The sequence below is a fragment of the Calypte anna genome, chromosome 21 (assembly GCF_003957555.1).
Source record: "Calypte anna isolate BGI_N300 chromosome 21, bCalAnn1_v1.p, whole genome shotgun sequence".
Classification (NCBI taxonomy): Eukaryota; Metazoa; Chordata; class Aves; order Apodiformes; family Trochilidae; genus Calypte; species Calypte anna.
The window spans coordinates 1929750-1951994 of record NC_044266.1 but is presented as its reverse complement, the minus strand read 5'-3'; the positions used below and the strand labels follow the sequence as shown (position 1 = coordinate 1951994).

At 54.4% G+C, this 22245-nt stretch overlaps 1 protein-coding gene across 1 annotated transcript; it reads left to right on the top strand.

Annotated features, from left to right (window-relative positions):
* The first annotated feature begins 333 nt into the window (after positions 1–333).
* NPHP4 (nephrocystin 4) lies at positions 334–17270 on the top strand. The gene is made up of 29 exons (XM_030463624.1): positions 334–409; positions 693–884; positions 1377–1508; positions 2818–2990; positions 3272–3336; positions 3608–3763; positions 4289–4425; positions 4910–5076; positions 5154–5277; positions 6190–6369; positions 6541–6670; positions 8355–8401; positions 9088–9272; positions 9376–9567; positions 10162–10349; positions 10593–10753; positions 11110–11290; positions 11986–12114; positions 12333–12532; positions 12610–12836; positions 12931–13120; positions 13247–13330; positions 13407–13563; positions 13729–13814; positions 14647–14732; positions 14992–15163; positions 15745–15924; positions 16469–16612; positions 16736–17270. Exons 2-29 carry the CDS (start codon positions 750–752, stop codon positions 16874–16876), a joined length of 4149 nt encoding a protein of 1382 aa, XP_030319484.1. The 5' UTR covers positions 334–409; positions 693–749; the 3' UTR covers positions 16877–17270.
* Positions 17271–22245: the final 4975 nt, after the last annotated feature.

Here is a 22245-nt window from a genome sequence, read left to right as displayed (position 1 = left end):
GCTTCCATTGGCTGCAGCGCCGGGCGGGCCCGGTTCAGGCCACGCCCCCCACGGTGCAGCTCCATCGCCCTAGTAACCCGATGCTCCACTGGGCGCGACCACCCGTGCGGGGGGGGGTGGTCCCTGCAACTGCCACTCCGACATCTCCCTGTCGCGACAACGCGGCCTCGATTTCCCCACAGCTATTTCACCTCCTTCGTCTCTCTCCGCTGACCTCCTCTAAGAGGTCACGGGAGGCGGAGTGGTGAGTGGTAGCGGCGAATCGCGATCTCTCCCCCCCCCCCCCGGTGCGGAGCGAGGTTGGTAGTAGCCGATAAAATGGCGTCGGGGCGAGCGGGAGGTTCGGGTTCGGGCGGCTCTCGGTACTCGGTGCTGCCCGTGGGGACACGGGCTGTGCGGGCACCGCTGGGTGCGTGGCTCTGTGTGCTCGTGGCGTGTGTGTATGGGGGGGGGCGTGGGGGTGAGTGAGGGGGAGGGACCGCCATGTGGTGGCTGGGGGTTAACTGGAGCTGGGTGGCTGCTGAACCCGGGATGCGTGAGGTTGGGGACCACGCGGAATGGTGGCTGGTGGGGCTGGGGGTTTGACGGGGCTGGCCGGCTCCCCAGCAGCCTCCTCAGACACATCCCACCCGCCGTGCCCGGCTCTGCAGCTCAGGAGTACGTTCCCAGTGTGTGTTTTCTGCTGTTTCCAGGCGAGCGCTCGTCGTAGCCGTCGCCGGGAGGGAGCGGTGCCCTCTGTGGGGAGTGGGATGGGTGAGTGGGAACGCGTGTTCCTGCGGGGCCTGGCCCTCCCGCCACACCGGCAGCGCGTCCGGGCTCGTCCGTCCCGCTCCACCGCTTTCCGATGTGTCCTCAAGTCCCTGGAAGGGGCTGTCCTCACCCAGGTATGGGGGGACCTTGGGGACCCCCACATTCAGCCCCCCTTCCACACCTCGCACTCCCACCCTGCCCTTGGGGTTTGCTGCCTGTGGGCCAGAGCTTTTCAAAAACCATTTGGGGGAAAACTAGCTGTAAATCTGAAACCACAAATTGGAGTTCTGTCTCCATCCTGTGTGTTCTCACCTGCAAAAATTGGCTTTTAATTAATTTGCAATTTAATTTTTAATTTAGGTGTGTTAAAATTAAAACCTTTGGGTAACGATTTAAAAGTCTGCTACTCTTTTGTTACATGCTTAATGTTCAGTTTTCCCACTTTGGCTTTGCTGGCTCAGCCTTTGGCTTCCCCGGGCAGGTTCTCCAGCAATGTGTGGTGGTGTCCTCAGTATCCTCAGCTGGACCTCAAGTAGAAAACAGAAATTATTTGCCTTCCCTTACTGAAGGGAAGCCTGGGGCTGCTGAGCAGGGCCCATCACCTCCCACCCCGTCCTGCCTTGCAGGGAGCAGAGTACCAGCTGCGCCTGTCCCTTTTTGATGCCACCTACCACCACTTTTTTGGGAGGACGTGGAGGAGTGGCCGGCGAGCAACCCGCCATGCCCCACCACGACCAGCCAGGGTGGCTTTCAATGAGGTATGGTGAGGGGAGTCCATGAAGTGGGGGGGTCTGTGGGTGGGCAGGGGAGCGGCTGGGTCTGGACGGGGTGCTGGGAGCTCCCTGGCACGCAGGAGCCAAGCCCCAAGTTTGTGGTTTGTATTTAACACATAAAGGGCAAAGCTGCCCATGCTCCTTCCCCATCCTCCGAAGGGTTTGTTGGATTGGGGAAAATTTTGGGGTTTTGGGTGTTTTCCGAGGTAATCGGGGGTTTTGGGTTATCCGGGGGCTGGGTGATGGTGTGGAGCAGCAGGTCCTGCCGTGTGCCACCTGGGAGCCAGCAGCAGGGAGCAGTGTTTGCTCATGAGTGGGAAGGATGGATGGAGCCACTCACCCTCCAGTGCTGCTTTTTCTCTCCTTCCCTGAACTAAACTCCCCCAGAGCTGTGCTGCCACATCCCCAGGTGCCCCAGCTGGGAGATCCCACAGCCTGGGTGAAAGCCTTGTGTCCCCTTCTCTAATTCATAGCTTGTTTCCTGTGCTGCAGGTGAAGTGTGGGACAGATGAGTGCTGTACTCATTAAATAAATCAGTAGTGATATCTGAGGGGCACTGATCTGTGCTTTTGTTTTAATTACTGCCCAACCCCTCCTGCTTTTTTTAAAGAGGGATGGGGTGGAGTCCTCGGGCCTGAGGCAGGTCAGGATGACTTTACCAGCAGGGTTTGCAGGCTTCGTCCTCTGTGTTTAGAGGAGAGGAACCAGTCATGGTCACAGAGGGAATGATGAGCTGGGTTTTACACGGTGAGGCCTTGGTCTGCAGCCAGTGGTCATTATTTCAGCATTTTGCAATAAAAGATAATAGAATAATGATTTATTTCCCTGGGCCGGTGTGGTAATGTCTCTCTCTGTTGTCCCCTCCTGACAGCCCATGATTACAGTAAATGTTTTCCCTGGGGCACTGCAGTAATGAGTTTTTAATAGAAAGATTAACCTAGCTTTAAATCCTGTCCTGGGAGGTGACCTGTGTCCTGTCCCCTCCCTCTGGTAGGAGGATTTCCAGCTCCTTTGGCTGTCCCAGTGTGGGGCTTGCCATGATGCTCAAACCCTGCTGTTATGGGGTCTGCAGTCAGACAGGTACCATGGAAAATGGATGTTAGCAACAAGAAAAAAGGAAAAAATAAGTTAGTGGTGTGTGATGAGACTTAAGGAGTTAGAGATTTCTGGTGCTCGAGGTCATTTACTGTCTGGAAGTTTTAATGGATGTTGTGGTTGTGCTGCTGGTGGTAACAAAATCCTCACAAATGAAAATAGCTCTGAAATATCCTTTCTCTCACCTTTCTCCTTCCAGACTGTTTACTTCCACACCTCCTTGAACCACCCTGGCATCATGGCTGTCATGGAGGTGGTGGTGATGGCTGGGAAAGGGGATGGGGCCTCTCGGCATCTCTCCTGTGGTTTTGGTATCATCCCCCTCTTCAGCAGTGGGTCAGAGGCAATGGACCTGGCCACGGAGGACAGAGTGTAGGTCCCACCCAGCTGTGTAATGTGGCAAGCTGGGAATTGGGGTGGCAATGTGGATGGGGGGTAGAAAGGGCAGTCCTGGTGCTGGAAAAGCAAAGCCAGCATTTGGAAACCTGGAACTCTTCCCTTCTGTGGAAGCAGTGGTGGTTTAGTCAGGGATGCTTGTCCTTTCCCTGAAAGACAGAGGTTTCTAGATGGGGTTTTCTCACTGTTGAGCAGAGATGTCATGGAAGATGGTGTGCTTCAGGGTGGGTTTACTGATGGCTGCTCTTTGCTTTCAGGCTGAAGCTGTACCATGGGACACCCCGTGCCCTGCTGCACCCACGCTTCCAGGACCCCATGGAAAGTAAGGAGCAGCAAGGCCTTGTGTCTCACTCCTTTCTTGGAGGCCTGTACTAATCCAAATGAGTGTCCTGTGTGTCCAGTTGATGCCATATATAGTCCCTGCCTGGAGAGGTCTCAACTGATGTGCCTTACTGCCAGGAAGAGCTTGGCCAGGCAAACCCAAGTTTTCCTTTGCTCCCAACACGTGTTGGTGGGTGATGATTTCTTCAACAGCAGCACCATGAAGCTGTCTCCCTGACTTGGGTCATTTTGGGATGTTTTCTCTTCTTCAGAGAACAAATACCTGACAGTGATGGAAAAGAGCCATGTGCAGTACTCCCTGAAGCCCCACCAGCCCCTGGAGACAGTATTTCACCTCCTTCCTGAAAACCTTCTGATGTCTGGGCAGCAGAGCATTCCTGGTGTGCTTCCAGCTCATGGAGATGCAGGCAGGGACTCCTTCCCTTTCCCTGCTGCCTGTTTGTTTTTTTTTTTTTTTTTTTTTGGTGTAATTACAGAGTCTTTGGAGAAGCACTTGCAGCTTGTTTAAAGTTCCTTGTTTAAAGTCCTCGGTGGTGGGGCTCAGGATCACTGGGGTCTGGTTCTTGGAGACTAGCTCTTACAGGCTCAGACCTGATTAATCTGTCTCTGTGGGAAGCAGTCTTGCACTTCCAGCTGCTGTGATTAAAATGACATGATCAGAAGTCTCAGAGAGTGAAAAGTACTCTCAATTCTGCAGCTGGATTAGTTCTGTTATTTTTTCTAAACCATGTTGCATCCATTGATGCCACAGGCATGGAGTATTCCTGGGTCTTTCCCAAGTGTAAAGATGTGTTTGTTCTGGGGGTCCCACACGAGGCCACGGCTGCTCCCTGGTGCTGCTCTTGGCTCAGATCTGGCTGCAGGTGCTCCTGTGGTCCTGGGGATGTCCCCTGGCTACTTCATGACCTGTGCCCACCACCTTGTCTCTTCAGGGGACTGCTTGCAGAAACCCCAGCTGGTGAAGCCAGTCACCTGCTATCTGGAGAGGCTGTCTGTCCGGCTGCACCCTTCTCTGGAGGAGTTTGAGGAGGAACTTCTGGACCTACTGAACAGTGATCGCTTACTGAAGGTAATGCTGAAGCAGTGACAGCACAGGAGGGGGGGAACAGGAATGTTGGTGCTTCACAGGGTAGGAAAGTTCAGCTCACAGGTTTTTGCTGTGCTTGGAGTCTGATTTATTCTGGATTTTTTTCTAAGCAAGCCTTACACTCGCTTTCCCTCTGGGCACGCAAGTACTCTGTGTTGGGTTTGTCTTGAGCACCCAGACCCTAAGAAGCAGAATCCCTCTGGGTTAGCATACAAGTGCTCTGTGTTGGGTTTGTTTTGAGCATCCAGACCCTAAGAAGCAGAATCTGTGGGTTAGCATACAAGTGCTCTGTGTTGGGTTTCTCTTGAGCACCCAGACCCTAAGAAGCAGAATTTGGGTTTGCTCTTCTGGGGGGCATGCAAAGATGCAGTGCTCAGCGTGGTAGTAACTCCTTAGCAACCTCTAAGAGTGGCAGCACGGGGTGTGCAGTTGGAGTTTCTGACTATTCTGGCTGTTCCTCTCACAGGCTAACGCGGCGCCGGATGGTGCCGGGGTGGCAGTTCGGGAGCGGCGGCTGCACGTCGGTGTCCACAACGGGCTCTGCTTCGTCCAGGTGCCACAGGTGGCTGTGCTGGTGCCCGAGGCAGAGGTGGCACGGGGTGGCTGCCCAGGGGGGAAAAGGCCAGGGGCCAGGTAAAGGGGAGACCCTCCAGAACCCCGTCCCTCCAGCCCTGGGTGTTGCCCACAATCCCGTCTCCATCCTGGTGCAGGGACACGGGTCAGGCCCTGGTTCTGAGGAGCCGAGTCCACCTGAGTGAAATGGTTCCTCACCCGGCGTTCAGTGTCTGCTTCCAGCTGGAGTATGTCCTCTGCAGCCTGGGGAGAGCTGGGAAGGTAGGGTCAGGCATGCAGGCTTCTCATCCCCCTTTGGTTAGTTTTGCATTTATGTTGAGAAGGAGTTAACCCCTTCTGCTCTTGTTTTTTTTTTTTTGCTCTGAATGCTGAGGTTTTTCTGGGAGCTTCAACCTGGTGTTTTCTGGACTTTAAAGCCAGGAGAAGTCTCTGTGTTGGCAGCAGAGACCAGGCTTGCCATTTCAGTTCAAGATTAAACCCCTTTAGTGAGCCCATTGGTGCCTGAATCTATGGCCATAGGGCCCTCTGCAGCTGTACAAAGCAAAACTGGTGGGAAGAGGGTTATTTCTGAAGTGGCAAGCAAGGGGGTTCCCATGGCACAGCCCTTGGGCAGGGTGGTTAATCCCAAAGCTGCTTGCTGAGCTGATTGCTGTGTCCTCCGTGCCATAATTAGCAGGCTGTGAGAGGTGATTGCAGGTAGAGACCTCTCAGTTTGCTTCTGCACCTCTCCTTTGGGTGGAGGGGAGGCTGTGGCTGTGCCAGGGTAAGTGGAAGCCTTCCCACTGCCTTTCCCGTCTTCCAGGGATGGGGTGTGTCAGACACACATCCCTTTGTTCAGTGGCTTGAGTGAGGGGTCTGGGGTATTTGTCTCATCCTAGATGTGCTAAATATATGTGCTGAAAATCCTGGTATTTTGGAAAAGCACTATATCCTGCTTTTATATTCCATATTCCGATGATCCATAATACTGAGGTGTGAGCTGGTGGAGGTCTGACCTGGGGCAGGGGTGCCTGCTGCACTGCTGGCTGGAGAAAAGTGTCAGCAGCAGGCTGGGTGAATGGGGGGCAAGAAAAACCTGTGTGGGGAGGGCAGTGCCAGGTCTGTAGGGAGAGATGGGTGATTTGTGACCAGCAGATCCCACAGGGAGGCATTGGTTCCCCTCCTCTCCCCCAGACCCTGCCCAGTGGTGAAGCCACCGAGATGTGCTCCGTGCGCTGGGCTGTCTGGAGCCCCATCCTGGGTGCTGGTGAGGAGGAGGAGGAGGTGGTCCTACCCCTGCGTGGGGGTCCTCACCGTGGGCCCTGCCAGACCCTGGTCTACCGGACCCCCCCAGGAAGCAAGAGCTCCCGGCAGGTGAGGGCAGAACGTGGGGACATGGGTGGGGTGGGTGCTGAAAAGTGTGGGAGTGCCAGGGAATGGGGGTGGTCGTGGGTGTGTGTGTGTGTGTGCAGCATTGCCCTGCCCTCCCCCTCTGGCTGCAGGGTGAGGCAATTGTCCCTTGGAGCCTTTCATGTCCAATTTCAGGGTAAGCACATGGAGTCTGGGACTGTCCAATTCTGTGTTTCCACTGATTCAGAAGAACATCTTGTAACTGCTGCGGAGATCCCACGGAAAGACGGGGACGAGTCGGAGCAGCCTCCCACGCTGTCGCTGAGTGAGTGTTTTCCAGAGCTCTGACATTTAAAATATAGAGTGTGGCACTTGGTGTCTGCTCAGGAGAAAAAACACGACTTTCAGCGAGCGAGTCTGTGAATTACGGGAGTGAACCAAGTTTCCATAGAGCTGAATTCAGCTCTTGCTTTTCAAATCACTAAATTCCCCTGTGAAAGCAGCACTGAGCCACGTGCAAAATCCACAGGGATTTTTTTTTCCAATTTTGGGTGGCTCTGACAGCATTTGGGCTCAGCCCCCTGCACTGCTGTTGAGGCACCGTGGCTGTCCTGGCTGTGTGTTGCTGCTGCTGCTTCACTCTCTGGCCTCTGCATCCTGCCGGGATGTCAGCTTTTGGAAAAAAAATAATCTCATGCTGCCACCCTGGGAGCTGACAGCACCACGGGCTGGAGAGCCAGGCTGTGTGTGTGCCTGTGTGCATCTCTGTGCCTGCAGTTGTGGGGTGCTGTACCCCCAAGCTGGTACCCTCCAGGGGTTCTGCTGTGTTGGATGGGAGAATAAAACAGCTCTTGGCTTGGGCATGGAGCTGAGTCAATGCCTGAGCCTTGGGGAGATCCTCTTGGGCTTGGTTCCGGTTCTGCTGCCCTGGTTCCCACGCAGGTCAGGATGCTCCAGATCCAGAATGTCATTTAAATACATTCATGGGGCTGATTGGCTCCCAGGGCGGGTCGGGGTGGGTGGGTGCAGGGTGGGCTCTGGCGCTTCTGTGGTGCCACCAGGTGGCACTGGCACCGCGCTGAGCTACAGCCAGGAGCTGCCTCTGCCGGTGGTGAAAGGGGGGGGGGGGGGGGGTCCCAGGGGCCAGAGGAGAAGCGCTGACAGGGCCATTCTGGGGGATGAGCTCTGGGTGTTTCTCTGGCTCTGGTGTGGTGGTGGCACCAGGGGAGCACTGCGGTGGTCTTGGAGCTGTGCACAAGGGCCAGCCCCTGCCCTGAGCTGCTGAAAAGGGCATTTCATGAGCTTTTTGTCCTTTTCTGTTGGAAAAAGTGCTGCTTTCTGGACCTTTTGTCCAGGGGATTCTGAGAGCATCTTCTGGTGGTGCTGATGGCTCTGTCTGCCGTCTGGTCACCAATGGCCAAAAGCATCCTGAGAGAACACAGGATTTGAGACTTGAGGGTCTCTCCTTGGCAGAGCAGTTTGCCTGGGATATGTGGACGTGAAAGCAGAACAGGGTCTCTGCATCCCATGGCTGCAGAGGTAGAACATCCCAGCCCCTCCTCTGCTGGGAAGGACCCGTGGCTCGAGGAGCTCAGCTGTGCTGGCACGAGCTGAGCAGCCAAATATAGACATGATAAAGCTCCTGCTGTTTCGGGGCACAAACAGATGAAGGGAGTGACAAGAAATAACAGAGAGGAGCGACAAAAACCTTAAGTATCCTAAAACTTTCACGTCTCATTAAGCATCCCACTTAGACAGCGCTGCAGGGCACTGCAGCTCTGTCTGGGGATGGAGTCAGCCCAATTCCCAGCAACATAACTGCTGGATCTGGAGACATGCTACCTTCCACCCCCCAGGCAGCTGTCTTATGTGCAAAAATAAGTCAAATAAGTGGTTAGGAGATGGCAAGCTGCCGTGCTGAGCTGGTTTTACCCCTGAAGTTTCACAAGGGAGGTCAGAGGGGTTCACCTGGGGCTCTGTCACCACATCTCTCCCATCCTTCTCCCCAGGTACACTGGCCTCGCCACGCAAGTCTGCATCCCCCCAGGGTCCCGGGGTAAGTGCAGTGTGGGTGGTGGGTTGCAGCATTCCTGGGGTCAGCCCATGAGCTGAGGATGTGCTCCAGCTCCTGTCCTTGCTAGTTTGCCTGGCTACTGCAGCCAAGAGGCACCAAGTGTCCTGCTCAAGTTGTCCTTCTTCAGGGCAGTGAAATGGATCCTGCCTGTGATATGTGCTGGGCAACGCTCCCTGAGTGTTTTTCACACCCCAGATGTGTTTTTAAGGGCAGTTCTGGGTTTTGACAGCCTAGATTTGCTGGGTGCTATTGTCCCCAGTATGCACTGACAGTGATGCATGGTGTCCTCATGCAGAGCTACTGGGATTTAAGGAGAGCTGTGAATACCCAGATGACTCTTTATGGTTGTTTGGTTTGGTTTGTTTTTTAATATACCTTGATGCAGGGATCAATGCACGCAAATATTTTTGATTAAATGAAACACTTCATAAGATCTCACTAAGCAGGTTGATCTTCCTGCTGCATTTTCCTATCTTGCCAGGGAAAGTGCAGCAGCTGGATAGGATGTGATGGTGTGAACCCTTGAGCAACCGTGCTGCTTCCCAGCAGAGCAATGATGCTGGAGCACGGGGCAGGGAGGGGGCTGCTGGCCTGGCCATGGGGTTCCCAGGGGGGTGGGCTGCCTCAGGGGACTGCTGTGGGTCCTCACCTCACTGCTCTCCCCCCAGCTGTCAGTGTCCCAGCTCTCAGCCATCCCCCGGGGCAGGAGCCAGCCCATGGAGGGGGGGATCACTCACCTGGAAGCTGACCTGGGCTGTTCAAACCCCAAGCCCTGTGCCGAGGAGCAGCTGCAGGCGTTGCCTTTCACCCCCCTGCAGGTGCCTGTTGCTGCCCTGGGGCTGCAGGCAGGCAGGTGATGCTTCCCTGGGCTCCAGCACCCCGTTCCCCATCGCCCATCACCCTGGGGGGTCTCCCCATAGTTACTTCCATGTCTCCCACCCCTATTTCTCCATCAGCTCCCGCCCGCTGCTCTCTCGTGCCTCCCTGGCTCGCCTGCACACCGCTGGCTTCCCGGAGATCCTGGACCGCAACCAGGAGCAGGTGGAAATCTCGGAGCCCCCAGAACCAGGAACATTCAGCCTGCAGCTGGAGGAGGCTGACCCTCTGCAAGGCAATGAAATAATCCTGCAGTTCCTGGCTTTTGGCAGGTGGGATGGTGGCTCTTCATGGTTCCTTCTGCAGGCAGATCCCAGAGCGATCCCCAAATCCTCCCACCCTGCTTCCTTGCTTGAATAGGAGAAGTCATTGCAGAGAGGCCTCTCCTTCCAGTGCCAGCTGTGGAGGTGAAGCCCTTCAGGGTTTTACTCTTGATGATGCTCTTGTCCTTTCTAGGCACTCTTAAATCATATTCCAATTATTTTTGTTGTGAAAGCTGCTTAAGGCAGGATTTCTCCATAAATGCATGTGGAGTTGATGAAGCTGGCACTTGGGGGTGGCCTTGGCTGGGTGAGGCCCCTCTTGTGTTTTTCCCCTGGATGGCAGCATGCTGGGTGGAGGTATAATGCTGCCTTTGCTGGGCTCCTCCTTTGCAGCATATGGTGGGAGACAGCTGGAATAATGAAGCTTTTTGGGAAGCCAAGTCAAACCATATGTCCCCTGTCTTCAGAGAAGTCCAAATACTTGTGATGCTGCTCATCTTCTCTTTTCTTCTCTCTCTCCATGGGTGCCAAACACACAAGGAGCTCATGACAGGGAGGCAGCAGAGCCATGAGTTGACCCAAACCACCTCTCTGTTCCTCAAGGGATGCCCGGGACAGCACAGAGGGGACGTGGCCAGGGACCATCTTCCTCACCTTCCAGTTCTACCGTTTCCCACCGGTTACCACGCCGCGGCTGCAGTTGGTCAGCACAGAGCGGGGCCCAGCGGCCGGGCTGGCACTACCAGCACAGCTCCTTGTCCGGGTGAACAAGGATGGCACCCTTGGCACTGGTAAGCTCTGGTTTTAGCATCCTTGTGTGGCCAGGCTTGTCCCTGGGCTGGTGCCTGCTTTAATAGCGAACCTCAGCTGGTTTGCATGGCACGTCGTGGAAAACGTTCCGAATGTCCAACTCTGGAAGTAAAGCCACGGTGGTTTGGATGTGGAGGAGCAAAGCAGGTGGAGTTCTCCATATCAGGAGTGTCCCTGTCACAGATGTTATATTCCATTTCACCCTGGTGCCATGTGTCCTGCAGGACCACCAGGATTGCAGCTGAAGTACATGGTTGATCCCACGTTCCTGCGAGCTGGGGAGCAGCGCTGGTTCCTGCGGTACCTGGCTGAGCACAGCCTCCAGATTGATGTCTGGGATGGAGACTCCCTGCTCCTGGTTGGATCTGCTGCTGTGAGGCTGCAGGTACCTGTCAGGCTGCAGGTCCATCCTTTGAAGCTCTTAGGATGGCTAATTGTGCAGGAGGACCTTGCTTAGGGTGCAGGAGAGAGCTGAGATGGAGCCTTCAGTCCTGTGTTGGGATGCTGTTGTGTCACCCTTGTGTCTTTAGTTCTTGAGTTGGTGTCAGCCCCTCTCTGTATCCTGACAAGCCCTTAATGGTGGCATTTGACATCTCAAAAGTGGTGGTCAAACCTTAACTTCCTTCCACTTCCCACGAACTTGTGCTGTATTCTAGGGCTAAACCCCCAGGGACACCCTTACCCTGACTCCCTTACCCCCAGACCTGACATCCCTGGTGACTTGTGGCTCCTTGTCCCCAGCCCCTCCTGCGCCAGGGCCGTGAGGCCATCAGGACCCACCATGAGCTGGAGGTGGCCACGACTGAGTATGAGCCAGATGTGACGGTGATGGGCCGGGAGGCACTGCGGCACGGAGCCCTGCAGCCCCTCGGTGTCCGCGTGGCTCTGCGGGGCCGCCTCCACCTCTGCATGGCCAACATTGGTGAGACCTGCAAGGGTTGGGTGCTGGCCCCCTGTGGCACTGCTGTGGGGTTTGGTGCTGCCAAACAGCATGAGGCCGGGGGAGAAGGGCACAGGGCTGCTCCTGAACCAGCACCGCCCTTGTGTAGGGATGTTCTTCTTCCCAGAACCTGCTGGCTACCTTTATTTTATATACTTAATTCCCCTGTCCTATAAATGTGCAGTGACTCCAGGTTTTAAACCTTATCTTCAGAAGAAAGATTAGCTCCATTATAAGTTATCTCAAATCATCATTTCTGTTCTTTGCCTGCAAAGGGCTGATAAGCTCCTAGGAAGGAGAATCTGAGGTTCTCAACCCAGGGAGAGGTTTAACTTGCCACCCCACAAGGGAAGAGGGGGAGAGGAGGCAGAGACACTGCACCAGGGCAGCAGCCAGTCTTTGAATGGGTTTTTCCTTGCCTTTTTGTTTTTCTAAATTTCAAAATACTGTTGTTTAAAAGCAGGATTGAACAGCTTGGTGCCCCTGCCTGAAGGACAGGATGGGGTTTATGGGCTGGGTAAAATAACCCGGTGGGTTTAGAACCTCATCCCACCCTGCTTGGCACAACCTTTGCGGGAGCACAGGTGGCAGCAGGAGCACGAAGGATGAGGATTTGCAGTGGATTTTATAACAGTGGGAAAGGCATGGCTTCTGCTCACCATGTCTGCTGGTGGCAGGTCACCTGTGTGAGGACACACCGGGGCAGCTGCCCTCCCCGCTGCCATCACGCTCCCGCAGTGTGCCCGCACCAGATGGCGTCAGCAGTGTCCCAGCTGGCAGCTGGTTATCCCTCAACCCCGCTGCTGGTGAGTCCTGCTCATCCCTGAACACCACTAATGGTGAATCCTGCTGGGCTGGGCTTTTGCCTGTCCCCTGGCAAAGGTTGGGGTTGGCTGGGTCTCTGCCACCTTGGTGCCGGCGCTTTGTCTCAGCCACAGGCTGGCTGTCCCCTCTGGTCCTCCCCGGCCCTGCAGCATCACAGGGGGCCCTGGGGCTGCTCTAATTTGGGGTCCCCACACCACAGGGCGGGTGTCCCAGGCACGGAGGCTGGTGGAGGTGGATGGTGAGCTGGCAGCCGTGCTGCACAGCCGCAGGGCAGAGCCCAGGCCGGTGCCTCCGGCTGTCCCCAGCGAGGCTGCGGCCGCCCGACGGCGCAAGCTACGGCGCATGGCACTGGTGCGGCAGCAGGAGGAGGCTGGGGGTGGGAAGACACCCCAGGGCTCGGTGAGGAGAGAGGGGCAGGGGGGCTTGGGGAGGATGTGGTGGCTCTGGGTTTATTGTCACCTCTGTCTTCCCGGCAGGGCTGGCAGGAGCAGCGTGCCCGGCACACGCGGGACCTGCAGATCATCGATGCCTACCGGGAGCACACCAAGGGGGAGAGCATCTCCCGCATGCTCAGCCAGGCCATCACTGCCACCCGCACCGTGCACGCCGTGCTGGGGACAGCGGAGTTCTTTGAGTTCTCCCTGAAGAACCCCTACAGCATCCAGCACACCGTGACAATCAAGGTTGATCACCCTGAGCTCAGGTAAGGGCTGGAGCGGGGTCTCCACCACGTGCATAGGGAAATGCTGGGATGGCACCAGACCAGTCCTGACCAGCACCTGTCACTGGCTCCCCAGTGTCATCGTGGACCCGAGGGAGTGGCGCCACTTCAAGGAGCTGACCAAGAGTGTTACACCAGTGGAGGAGGACATGTTCCACTTTCGTGATGACCTCTGTCCTCAGGTCTACCTGCGCCCCAATGAAACTGTCCTCATCCCCTTCAAATACCAGACCTTCTCCCCAGACCCTGCTGTCATTGCCCCACAGGTAGGCACATGTCCCCTGTTCCATGCTGTTTCTGGTTGGAAGCTGTGCCTAGCAGGGTGGCATGGCCATGGGGGGAGCCTTCTGCAGCCACAGCCATACTAAGGAAAGCTGTCCTTGAACCATCAGGGGCCAGCTGGACTGGATGCTGGTGCTGATGGAGCTGTCTCCTCCCTGGGGAAGATTGGGGCTGGGCAGACGAAACACATCCAGGTGAGAGAGATGGTCAAAACTCCTCTTGAGTGGGAGAAGAAGTGTCCCTCTTGCCAACATCCTGCCCCCTGGCTAGGTCTCCTTCCAGGTGAGTGGGGGGAAGCCCATTGCACTGCTGCGGGTGAAGGTGGAGCCTCAGCCCCACGTGGTGGATCAGACCTTCCGCTTCTACCACCCAGAGCTCACCTTCCTCAAGAAAACCATCCGGCTGCCACCTTGGCACACCCTTCCTGGTGAGCCTCTTCCTCTTCAGCCACTTCCCAGCATTAATTTTGTATTTATTCCCCTGCTCCAGTGCGCACGAGCAGTTGCTGAGCCTGGTGTGAGGTGTGCATGGGGTGTTGGGCAGCAAGCACAAACACTGGATACAATTGCACCTCGATCTCTCTCTTCTGCAGGTGCACCAGTGGGGATGCCAGGAGGGGAGCCCGAGTTGTTTGTTCGCTGCAGTGACCCCAACATCATTTGTGAGACCAAAAACATGGTACGAGTGATGCTTCAGTGTCGGGCTGTCCTTTGTGCCTTTCTGCTTGGGGTTGTTTTTGCTGGCAGAGAGTCGTGTTGTGCCCACAAGCAGCCCTGTTTGTCAGCCCGTGGTGGGGACACGCTGGCAGTGACAGAGCTGGAATTGCTCTTTTATCCCTGGTGAAAAGGAGCTGCCTTGTTTCTGTGGTCGAAGCTGAGCGCTGCACCTTATCTCAGCGTGCAGCCGCCTGCACACACTTCTTCCTTTGAGCAAGCACCAGCTGATTGGGATGCTGGGGACAAGCAGCTGTTTGTCACATGTGGGACAGACCTTCCCTGCTGCTCAGGCCATGGGCAGGTGCTGGGGGAGGGCTGTGCCAGGCTGAGGTCCAGCCAGGCCATGGCTCTGCACCCTCCCTGCGCCCAGGAAAAGCTCTCCTGGGCTGGCTTTGCAGCTAGAGGAAGACAGGCAGTAAAAATAAACCTGCACACGTACATGCAGATGGTGATGGAGGGTAGTTGCTAATTGCTGTTGCAGAAACGTGTTAGTATGGTAATTGGATTATGGCTTGTTAGAAAACTTGGGGAAAATTTGCCAGAATTTGATTACAGATGCAGACCTGGAATGCGATAGTCGTTTGTATCCTCTTTTGTAATTAAAAATACTGGAAGAGCTCAGCCAAGCTGTATAATAACTCAATAACATAGTTTAACTAGATGCTGAAAGCATCTGCTTTTGTAAGTGGGTTGATGGTGGGTTTTTCTGTTAATGGGAAGGAAACCCTGGAGTCCTCATTAGCTGTTTGATCCCGAGGTTAACTGCTGGAACATGCTCTGATTCCTGCTCGCAGGGGCCCGGGGAGCCGCAGGACATCTTCTTAAAAGTAGCTGGAGGCCCAAGCCCACAGATGAAAAAGTTCTTTGTTGCTATTTATACGTAAGTAGCAAGACCCTCAAAAGAGAGAAGCACCAACCCTGAGCATGTAGCAGGGCAGGAGGGCAGCTCACACCACCCTTCCCTCACCTCCCCAAACCTGGCCAGCTTGGCTGAGCAGCAGGGAGCTGGGCAGGAGCTTTGACATCCTCCCTGTTCCTCTGTAATCCCTGGCAGAGCATCCCCAGGTGCTTTGTGCTCTGTGTTTTGGTGTCAGAGTGCTTACTCTGAGCCTATGGGTGAGCTCTGTCTGTCTGTGCAGGGACACCTGGCTGGCAGCTCCTGTCCAGATCTGGCAGTTCTACCTGCACTCCCTGCAGCGCCTGGACATCAGCTGCACAGCTGGGCAGCTCGCCCGCCTCTCCCTGCTGCTCCGGGGCACCCTGGCACCCCGCAGGGTGCAAGCCTTCACCTCCCACCCCCACGAGCTGCAGGTAACCCCCCCTTCCTTACTGACCCCTCTCCTCACACTCCCCAACCCAGGGGGCTCAGGGCTGGCAGGGTCCTTCATGGCTGCAGTGATCCAGAGCCTGTCCTGGCCATTCCCCCCCTGGAAAGGGAGCAGCAGCCCACTTGGAATTATGAACAATTTAGTGCTGTAAAGTGCTGGGGATAATTAGGTTTTCATTAGAGCTGTCATGGGTAGGATCATCGTCACGAAACCCCAGAGGGCAAATTATCTGCCTTAATGAGACCATCGAAAGACTGACAATTTCTTTAGGATTCCTTCAGCTGTAATTGTGAATGTGACTAACGAAAGGCACAAAAACTTCATTGCTGTCCCACAAACAATAAAAGGAAAAGGTCCCACAAACAATAAAAGGAAAAGTCTCTCCCTGGCAGCTCTTTCTCTTCCTGACACTGAGCCTGTCCTGGGGTGTTCCCATAGCTGGGGTTGGGTGTTGGTGGTCTGGGTGTGCAGGGTTTTTCAGTCTGGTTCATGCCACCAGCTGGACACGGTGGAGGTGTGATTGCTGCTGTGGGTGACTGCAGCTCTGGGTGTTGTTCCCTGCAGGTGGATCCGGGTGGCACCTTCCTCCTCCCTGCCAATGGCATCCAGGAGCTGAACGTGGGCGTGAGGCCGCGGCGGGCGGGCAGCCGCTTCATCTACCTCAACCTGGTGGATGTGGAGTCCCACCAGCTCCTCTCCTCCTGGCTGCTCTGCCTGGCCTGCCGACAGCCCCTCATCTCCAAGGTAAGGCTGATCTGCAGGGCTGGCTCCTACTCTATCTGTGAGGTTTTGGTGCTTGCAAACCCTAAGCACATGTTCAGCCCTGGGGTGTTGAGATAACCTTGCTGAAGGCCACGGTGAAACATCTTCTGGGCTGTTTTGAAGGCAGCCGAGGGGTGCCTGCTCTTGAGCATCCCCAGTTGTGGAATTAGAGCTGCAGCACGCTGTGTCCTATTAGTGCTGTGCTCCCAGAGATAGGAAATTAGATTTCATGGCTAATGTGTTCCTTTTAAAAACATTTTCCCAAACTGTTTAGTACCAGGGGAGGTTAAGATCGGTGTTTAAGCTGATGGCCCTGTGTCCTGCCACGTGCCAGGCTGCCTTCTGTTCCAGGGGTTTTGTCTGACAGCTCTCCTTGGGGATGTCCCAGAGGCTCCCCTGGCCCTTTTTTCCTTCAGGCTCCTTACTCCTCCTGCAAACGCCACCAGCGCAGGGGACAACTTTCTGTACATGGTCTGAGGGAGCACCAGTTGCTCCACCACTGCCATGGCCTGTCCTCAATCCACAGGCATTCGAGATCTCCCTCCCTGCAGGGGGTGGGAGAGGCTGCAACAAGCGCATCACCTACACCAACCCCTACCCCTCACCCAGGCTCTACTTCTTGTGCACCAACCGCCCCGACCTCCTGCAGTTCAAGGAGGACTCCTTTGAGGTACGTCCTACAACCCCTCACCCTGCTCCACCTGCATCCTGGGGTGCAGGACATGGTGCTGCACCATGGGATGGGCTCTTGGGGGGGGTTCTGGCCAGGTTCTCCTGCCCCCTTCTCCTGCAGGTGGCCGGAGGGGAGGTTTACACCATCGGCTTGCGCTTCGCCCCCAGCCAGGAGGTGGGTGAGGAGGAGATCCTGATCCACATCAACGACCACGAGGACAAGAATGAGGAAACCTTCTGTGTGAAGGTCCTCTACCAGTGAGGCTGCACCCCTTGGCAGCACCCTGGGGATACCTGTGTCTCGCCAAAGGGGGGGCTGTAAGCCCAGTCCCCTTGCCAAGCAGGTCTGGCTGTTGTCTGGGATCCCCAGTGGTGCCAGGCAGGCACCTCCCTCTGCCCAAACTGGGGAGAGCAAATGTGTTTGCTACCACCCATCCTGACCACCCCGTGTCTATTTTTGGGAAGTGTTACTATATTATTTTAGACTCGCTGCGATCTTTTTTTAACTTTAAAAGTTTGCAGATCTGATTCCTTGGAATATTTTTAAACTATTTTATATTCTCTGCTGAGTTTTGCACACGCTCCAAGCAGTTTTATGGGATTTTTTGATAACTTTTTACTCGTCTTTGATCAATTAAACCTGCTGCGCAGCGCTGGCAGCGTGTGGTGGTGTTTTGCTTCTGTGGGAGGTGGAAACCCTGGGAGTCCCTGTCCTGCAGAGAGGAGGGCTGGGCTCACCCTGCCTGGGGCTCTGGTACCATCAGTCTTACAGGATGAAGGCTGGGGGTCCCCTGTGTCACCCCCTGTTCCCTGGAGCATCCTAGGAACCCATGGGGGCTTGTTCTGGGGGCAGGGACCAGAGAGGGCAATGATGGGCAGTAGGATGTGGGCTGAAGGATGGTGTGGCTGTCCCAGTGCCTTCTCCCTGCCCCTGGCTCTGCCTCTCTGCTCCTGCAGCCCCCCAAGCCCAGGAGTTTGAGTCCTCCCCATTGCTTCTCCCTCCGAGTGCGTGGCTGGTGAATGAGTAGCTCTGATGAAGTTGTGTGCAGAGTTCCTCTGCCTCCCTCGGACTGATGGGAAATGACAGCTAATATTTTAAAAATGATTATCCTGTCGGCAGCACAGAGAGGCCCCAAAGTCGGGTTATTAAGGTAGATTAGCTGAATAATTTTCATTACGTTTTCATGCAGTGACATTTCTTGAGGCTTATGAATGAGCTGGGGCTGGAGCCTGGGCTGTGGGGGAGGAGGCAACTTGGTCACAGCCCGTGGTAAATAAACGATGTGCTGGTGGGCAGAGGAGGCTGAGGGGTGGGATGGGAGCACTGCAGGACCTGACAGGTTTTCTGAGGAGAGGGGCAGGGGGGGCAATGATGCAGGAACAGCAGCGGAGGAGGAGCAGTAAATCTGCTCCCAGCCATATGCCAGGGAGAGGCTGTGAAAAAATGGCAAGCAGAAAGGAGAAAATAAATTAGAAAAAGAAAAAAAAAAAAGGAGTTGGGTGCAACAGCTCCTGCACCAGCAAAGACGCAGGGCAGGCTTTGAGCCCAAACTTATAAAACCCAGCTTATTTTTCCTGTTATCAGGATGAAATTGCAACTGCCTGAGAAACCTCTAATTAAACAAAGACTCACCATAATATTTGCTGGGAGGTTGCCAGCCTTGTAATACAACATTACCGGGTATCTTTATTAACTGAAATGAGCACTTAGAGCCTCTGCCAAATTGAAAGCTGATAGACTCGTCTGGAAGTGCCACGGCAGCACCCAGGAAACACTTCTGCAACCTGCACCCAGCCCTGGCCCCTCTCCCCAAAGCTTTCTCTGATCACACATCATTCACTTTCCAATCTGAGAAGAAAAAAAAAGGGTTTTCCAACACAATGTGAACTGGAGTCCCTTGTACTGGGACCAGCAGCTGTGTGTCTGCAGCCAGATGTGATTCCTGGTGCTGCCTGTCCAGAGGGAACACACTAAATAGTATTTATTTGGGCAATTATGGTTCCCTCTTGCTTCCTGGGAGTTCAGGCCCTGTATTTCCCCAAAGTGAGGAGAAAAATCCCCTTTTGGTTAATAACACACACCCAGACACCACAGACCATCTCCAGCTCTGGAGTTTGGGAGGTTTATTCCCCATTTCTCCTGGAAGCACACCACCAACTCGATTAACAAAAACCCTGATTTAATGGTTACAGCACCCGGAGATAAAGCTGCTGCTTTTAATGGATTTCTTTAAGATCAAGGCTGTCAAATACCAGGCTCAAAATCCTTTCTACAACCAGAGCAACTCTCTTACGTGCACTCAATCAGAGCCAGGCTGGAGGCTCTGCTGGCTGTGGGGAAGGTGTTTTTGGGGCATCTCAGGCAGGAGGAGGCTGAGAGGAGACAGAAACTTCTGAACTGGGGCTGCTGTGCTCTGGAGAGCCAGGAGGGATGGGGGTGAAGGTTCGTTTTCTAACCATAGCCTCACCATCCCCTCAGGTCCTACAGGGCAGAGCTTGGCTAGGATCATCCCTTGTGCTCTTAGGGGGAATATCCCAAAACAGCCTTTGGGCAGCAGGTCGGGGGTGAGGGGATGTGTGGCTGGGGATGATGCTCACAAATCCCTGTCAAAATCTGCTCTGAGAACTTCATGGCAGAAGTGGGCTCTTGCCAGGTTTAACCAGGGGTGTTTCTGTGTTTGTGAAGCTCCGAGGGCTTTTGGGATTGCTGAGTTTTTCTGAGGAAAAAAAAAAAAAAAAAGGGCTAAATGAATTTCATAAATCCTTTGCTGTGGTGGGCTGGCCCAGCGCGGTCCCTGCCTGACGGAAGCAAGTTTTCAAGCTTAATGGTGTCAGATGCTGTTTTGGCACCCATTTTGGGAGTAGCATCCTACCCCTGCTGCTTCCTAATGCAGCTCATCTCCTGCCGATGGCTCCCAGGGCCTCAGCCAAACCAGCTCTTCAAATTAAACCTTCCCCACCGTGCCGGTTTCCATGGAGATCCAAGAGGATGCTCTGTCCTCCTCCTCCTCCGGAGCCCAAGGAGAGGCACCTTCCCTGGAAGGGGCTGGGAGGGTTTCCTGCTGAAAAGTGTTATCTCCTCCCCCAGCTGAACCTTCCCTGGTCACCACTGGTGCCCCTTTCCCTGGATGAAATTGTTTGTAGCCTCTTCATTTAAATGATGAAGTCTTTGTAGAAGGGAAATGGGATTCCTGAGCATTGAACTGGGCTGACCCAGCCCGGGCTGGAAATAACCCTCCCACATGAGGCTGAGTTAGCAAATATCTGCAAGATGTAAGAAATAACAGTAATTACAGGAACGAAATTGTTATTAATGTACTAATTTACTTGGGAGTCAGGCTTTATGTAATTACACTCTGGGATCAGGATCAGGTTAATGCATTTACCTTCCTGGGTATTTATAGACATTTGTGTTGCTCTCCCTGCGCTGTGGGACACACACGTGGGGTGAGGGCACTGAGGGGGAATGGGGGGGGGTTGCTTTTTTGCTCATTTTGCTAATGAGGGGATCCCAGCCCTGTCCCGTGGGGCATCCCTGGCTCAGCTGCTGCCTGGAGCCTCTCAAACCACGGTGAGTACACGGGACAGCTCTGCAAACCCCAGGTTCTGGGGAAAAGCTGCTGCCTGGGAGGATGCTCTGCCCCAAGCTGGGTCTCCAGCCACTGGTGAGTGGCTGCTGAGTGTCACCAGGGATATTTCTCCTGGAGTCACACGGGAAGGACAGCAGAAAGCTGCTGAAGGTCAGCCCTAAAAACTTCCCTGTGTGCACACGTCTGGATTCGTGGCTGCTTCATTATTCAGCACACATGCTGCTGGTTAAAAGGCTGGAGAGACCTGGACACAGGTAACCTTTAAGAGCAAGGGAAAGGTTTAATAAGGTTACAGCAGGCCTGAAGGACCCTCGGCTTGGCCTTTTGCTAATTTAGAGGGAAATAAATGTGCGAGTGGTTGTTAGGACCTGACAGCTGCCCTTCCGCTGCTGAGCTTTGCCATGGAGCAACCATAAAGGGAAATGTTCCCAAGTGGAGCCGATGGAACCCAGCAAAATCTAAAATGATGTCCCTGGAAATCAAGGGGGAGATTTATTCCCCTCTTTTAACGGGAAGGAAAGGCTGTTCCGGGCTGTACGTCAGAGCCATTTAGCCGTAGCGTGTAAAACCATTTTTACAACAAACATAAGTTTGAGTTATGTGTGTTATTTTTGCTAACTGTTTGCACATGGCTGGATTTCATGATGACAGAAGTGAGTAACTGCACAAGGTTATGCAAATGAAGGACTTAATTAAATAGGAGTATACGAAATCAATTCCAACTCCACAAAATGCCCTCTCTTTTCCCCCGAGCCTGGGTCACTCTGAGTGATTGGCTCATGGATGAGAAAGCCTCTTCCCAGGGGGAAATGTCACTGCTTCCACACCCTTGCTTGGGAGGAGGGTGGGAAGAGGGAGCCCATCCCTGTCCCCACCCCTGAAGTCCCCAGCATCACCATGCTCTGCAGAGCCACCCCCAGCTCTCCTTCCTCTGGACCCATTAATCCCCCTCAGAGGTTCCTTGTACCTTATCAGGCCCAGATGTTTCCCACTGTATTCTACCAATGTTAATTATCTCCTAATGAGTTTCTAGCAGAGGCTGGGCTGGCCCAGAGCAGGGCCAAAGCCAGACAAGAGCACCCACAGCCCCGGGTGGTGGCACAGCTGCTTCTGGCAGGGTTTATTCCAGTTCCTTATTATCCACTCCCCACCCAATTCCCCATATTTACTGAAGGGTCACCATGGTGGTCCCCAGGATAAAGATCCCGTGGTCATGGGGGATGTGCTGCTGCTGGTTTCCTGATGATTTCACAGATTCCCATGTTCCCTCCAGCATGGGAAGGAGTTTCAGCAGGAAATCCATCCCAGCTCCTCAGAATTCCTCCTGGAGACTGATATGGGGAGGGAGCTGCTGGCTTTGGTGCAGTCTTCAGTCTCCTGAAGTTCCACATAATTTGGGTAAAGGATGTTTGGCAACTTTCTGCCTCTTTTTCTGGTGTTTTGAAGTCTCCATAACCCTGTCCCAAAGTCTGGAGGATGAGAGGGGGATGAACTGAGGGAGCTGCTGGGGTGTAGCTGTTAATTTGAGCACAGCATCACACAGATGGGAGGGGAGCAGCCAAGCTGCCACCAAACACCACTTGAAGCTCCTCAAGCATTGTGTGTGCAAGGGGAAAAAAAAAATAAAATCAAGTCCTGCTGGCAGTTAATGGGGTGTTTGTTAAAAACCCCCCTCCTGCACCGTGTGTGGAATTTAACAACCTTCCTCCTTTTTTCCCCTTCCCCTCCTGATGCTGTTTCTCCATTTGTTGCCTTCTGGAGGTCTCTGGTTTAACTGGGGGAGTTAAAGCTGCCCAGACTGGGGCACAACTGGTGGGAGGGATGTGGGGCAGTGCCTGGGGACAGAGCCTGCAAATATTACATAATAATAACCCCAAACAAACACAACCAAGCAAGTGAAAAGAACAACGTTTGTGGGAGCTTTATTTTTAGCTCTCTCCAGTGTGAAAAACAAATTAAAGACAGTACAACACCCCACCCACGGGATGCAAAGAGGTGGAAGCCAAATGTCACCCCAGCTCTGGTCCCCTCTGGAAGAAGC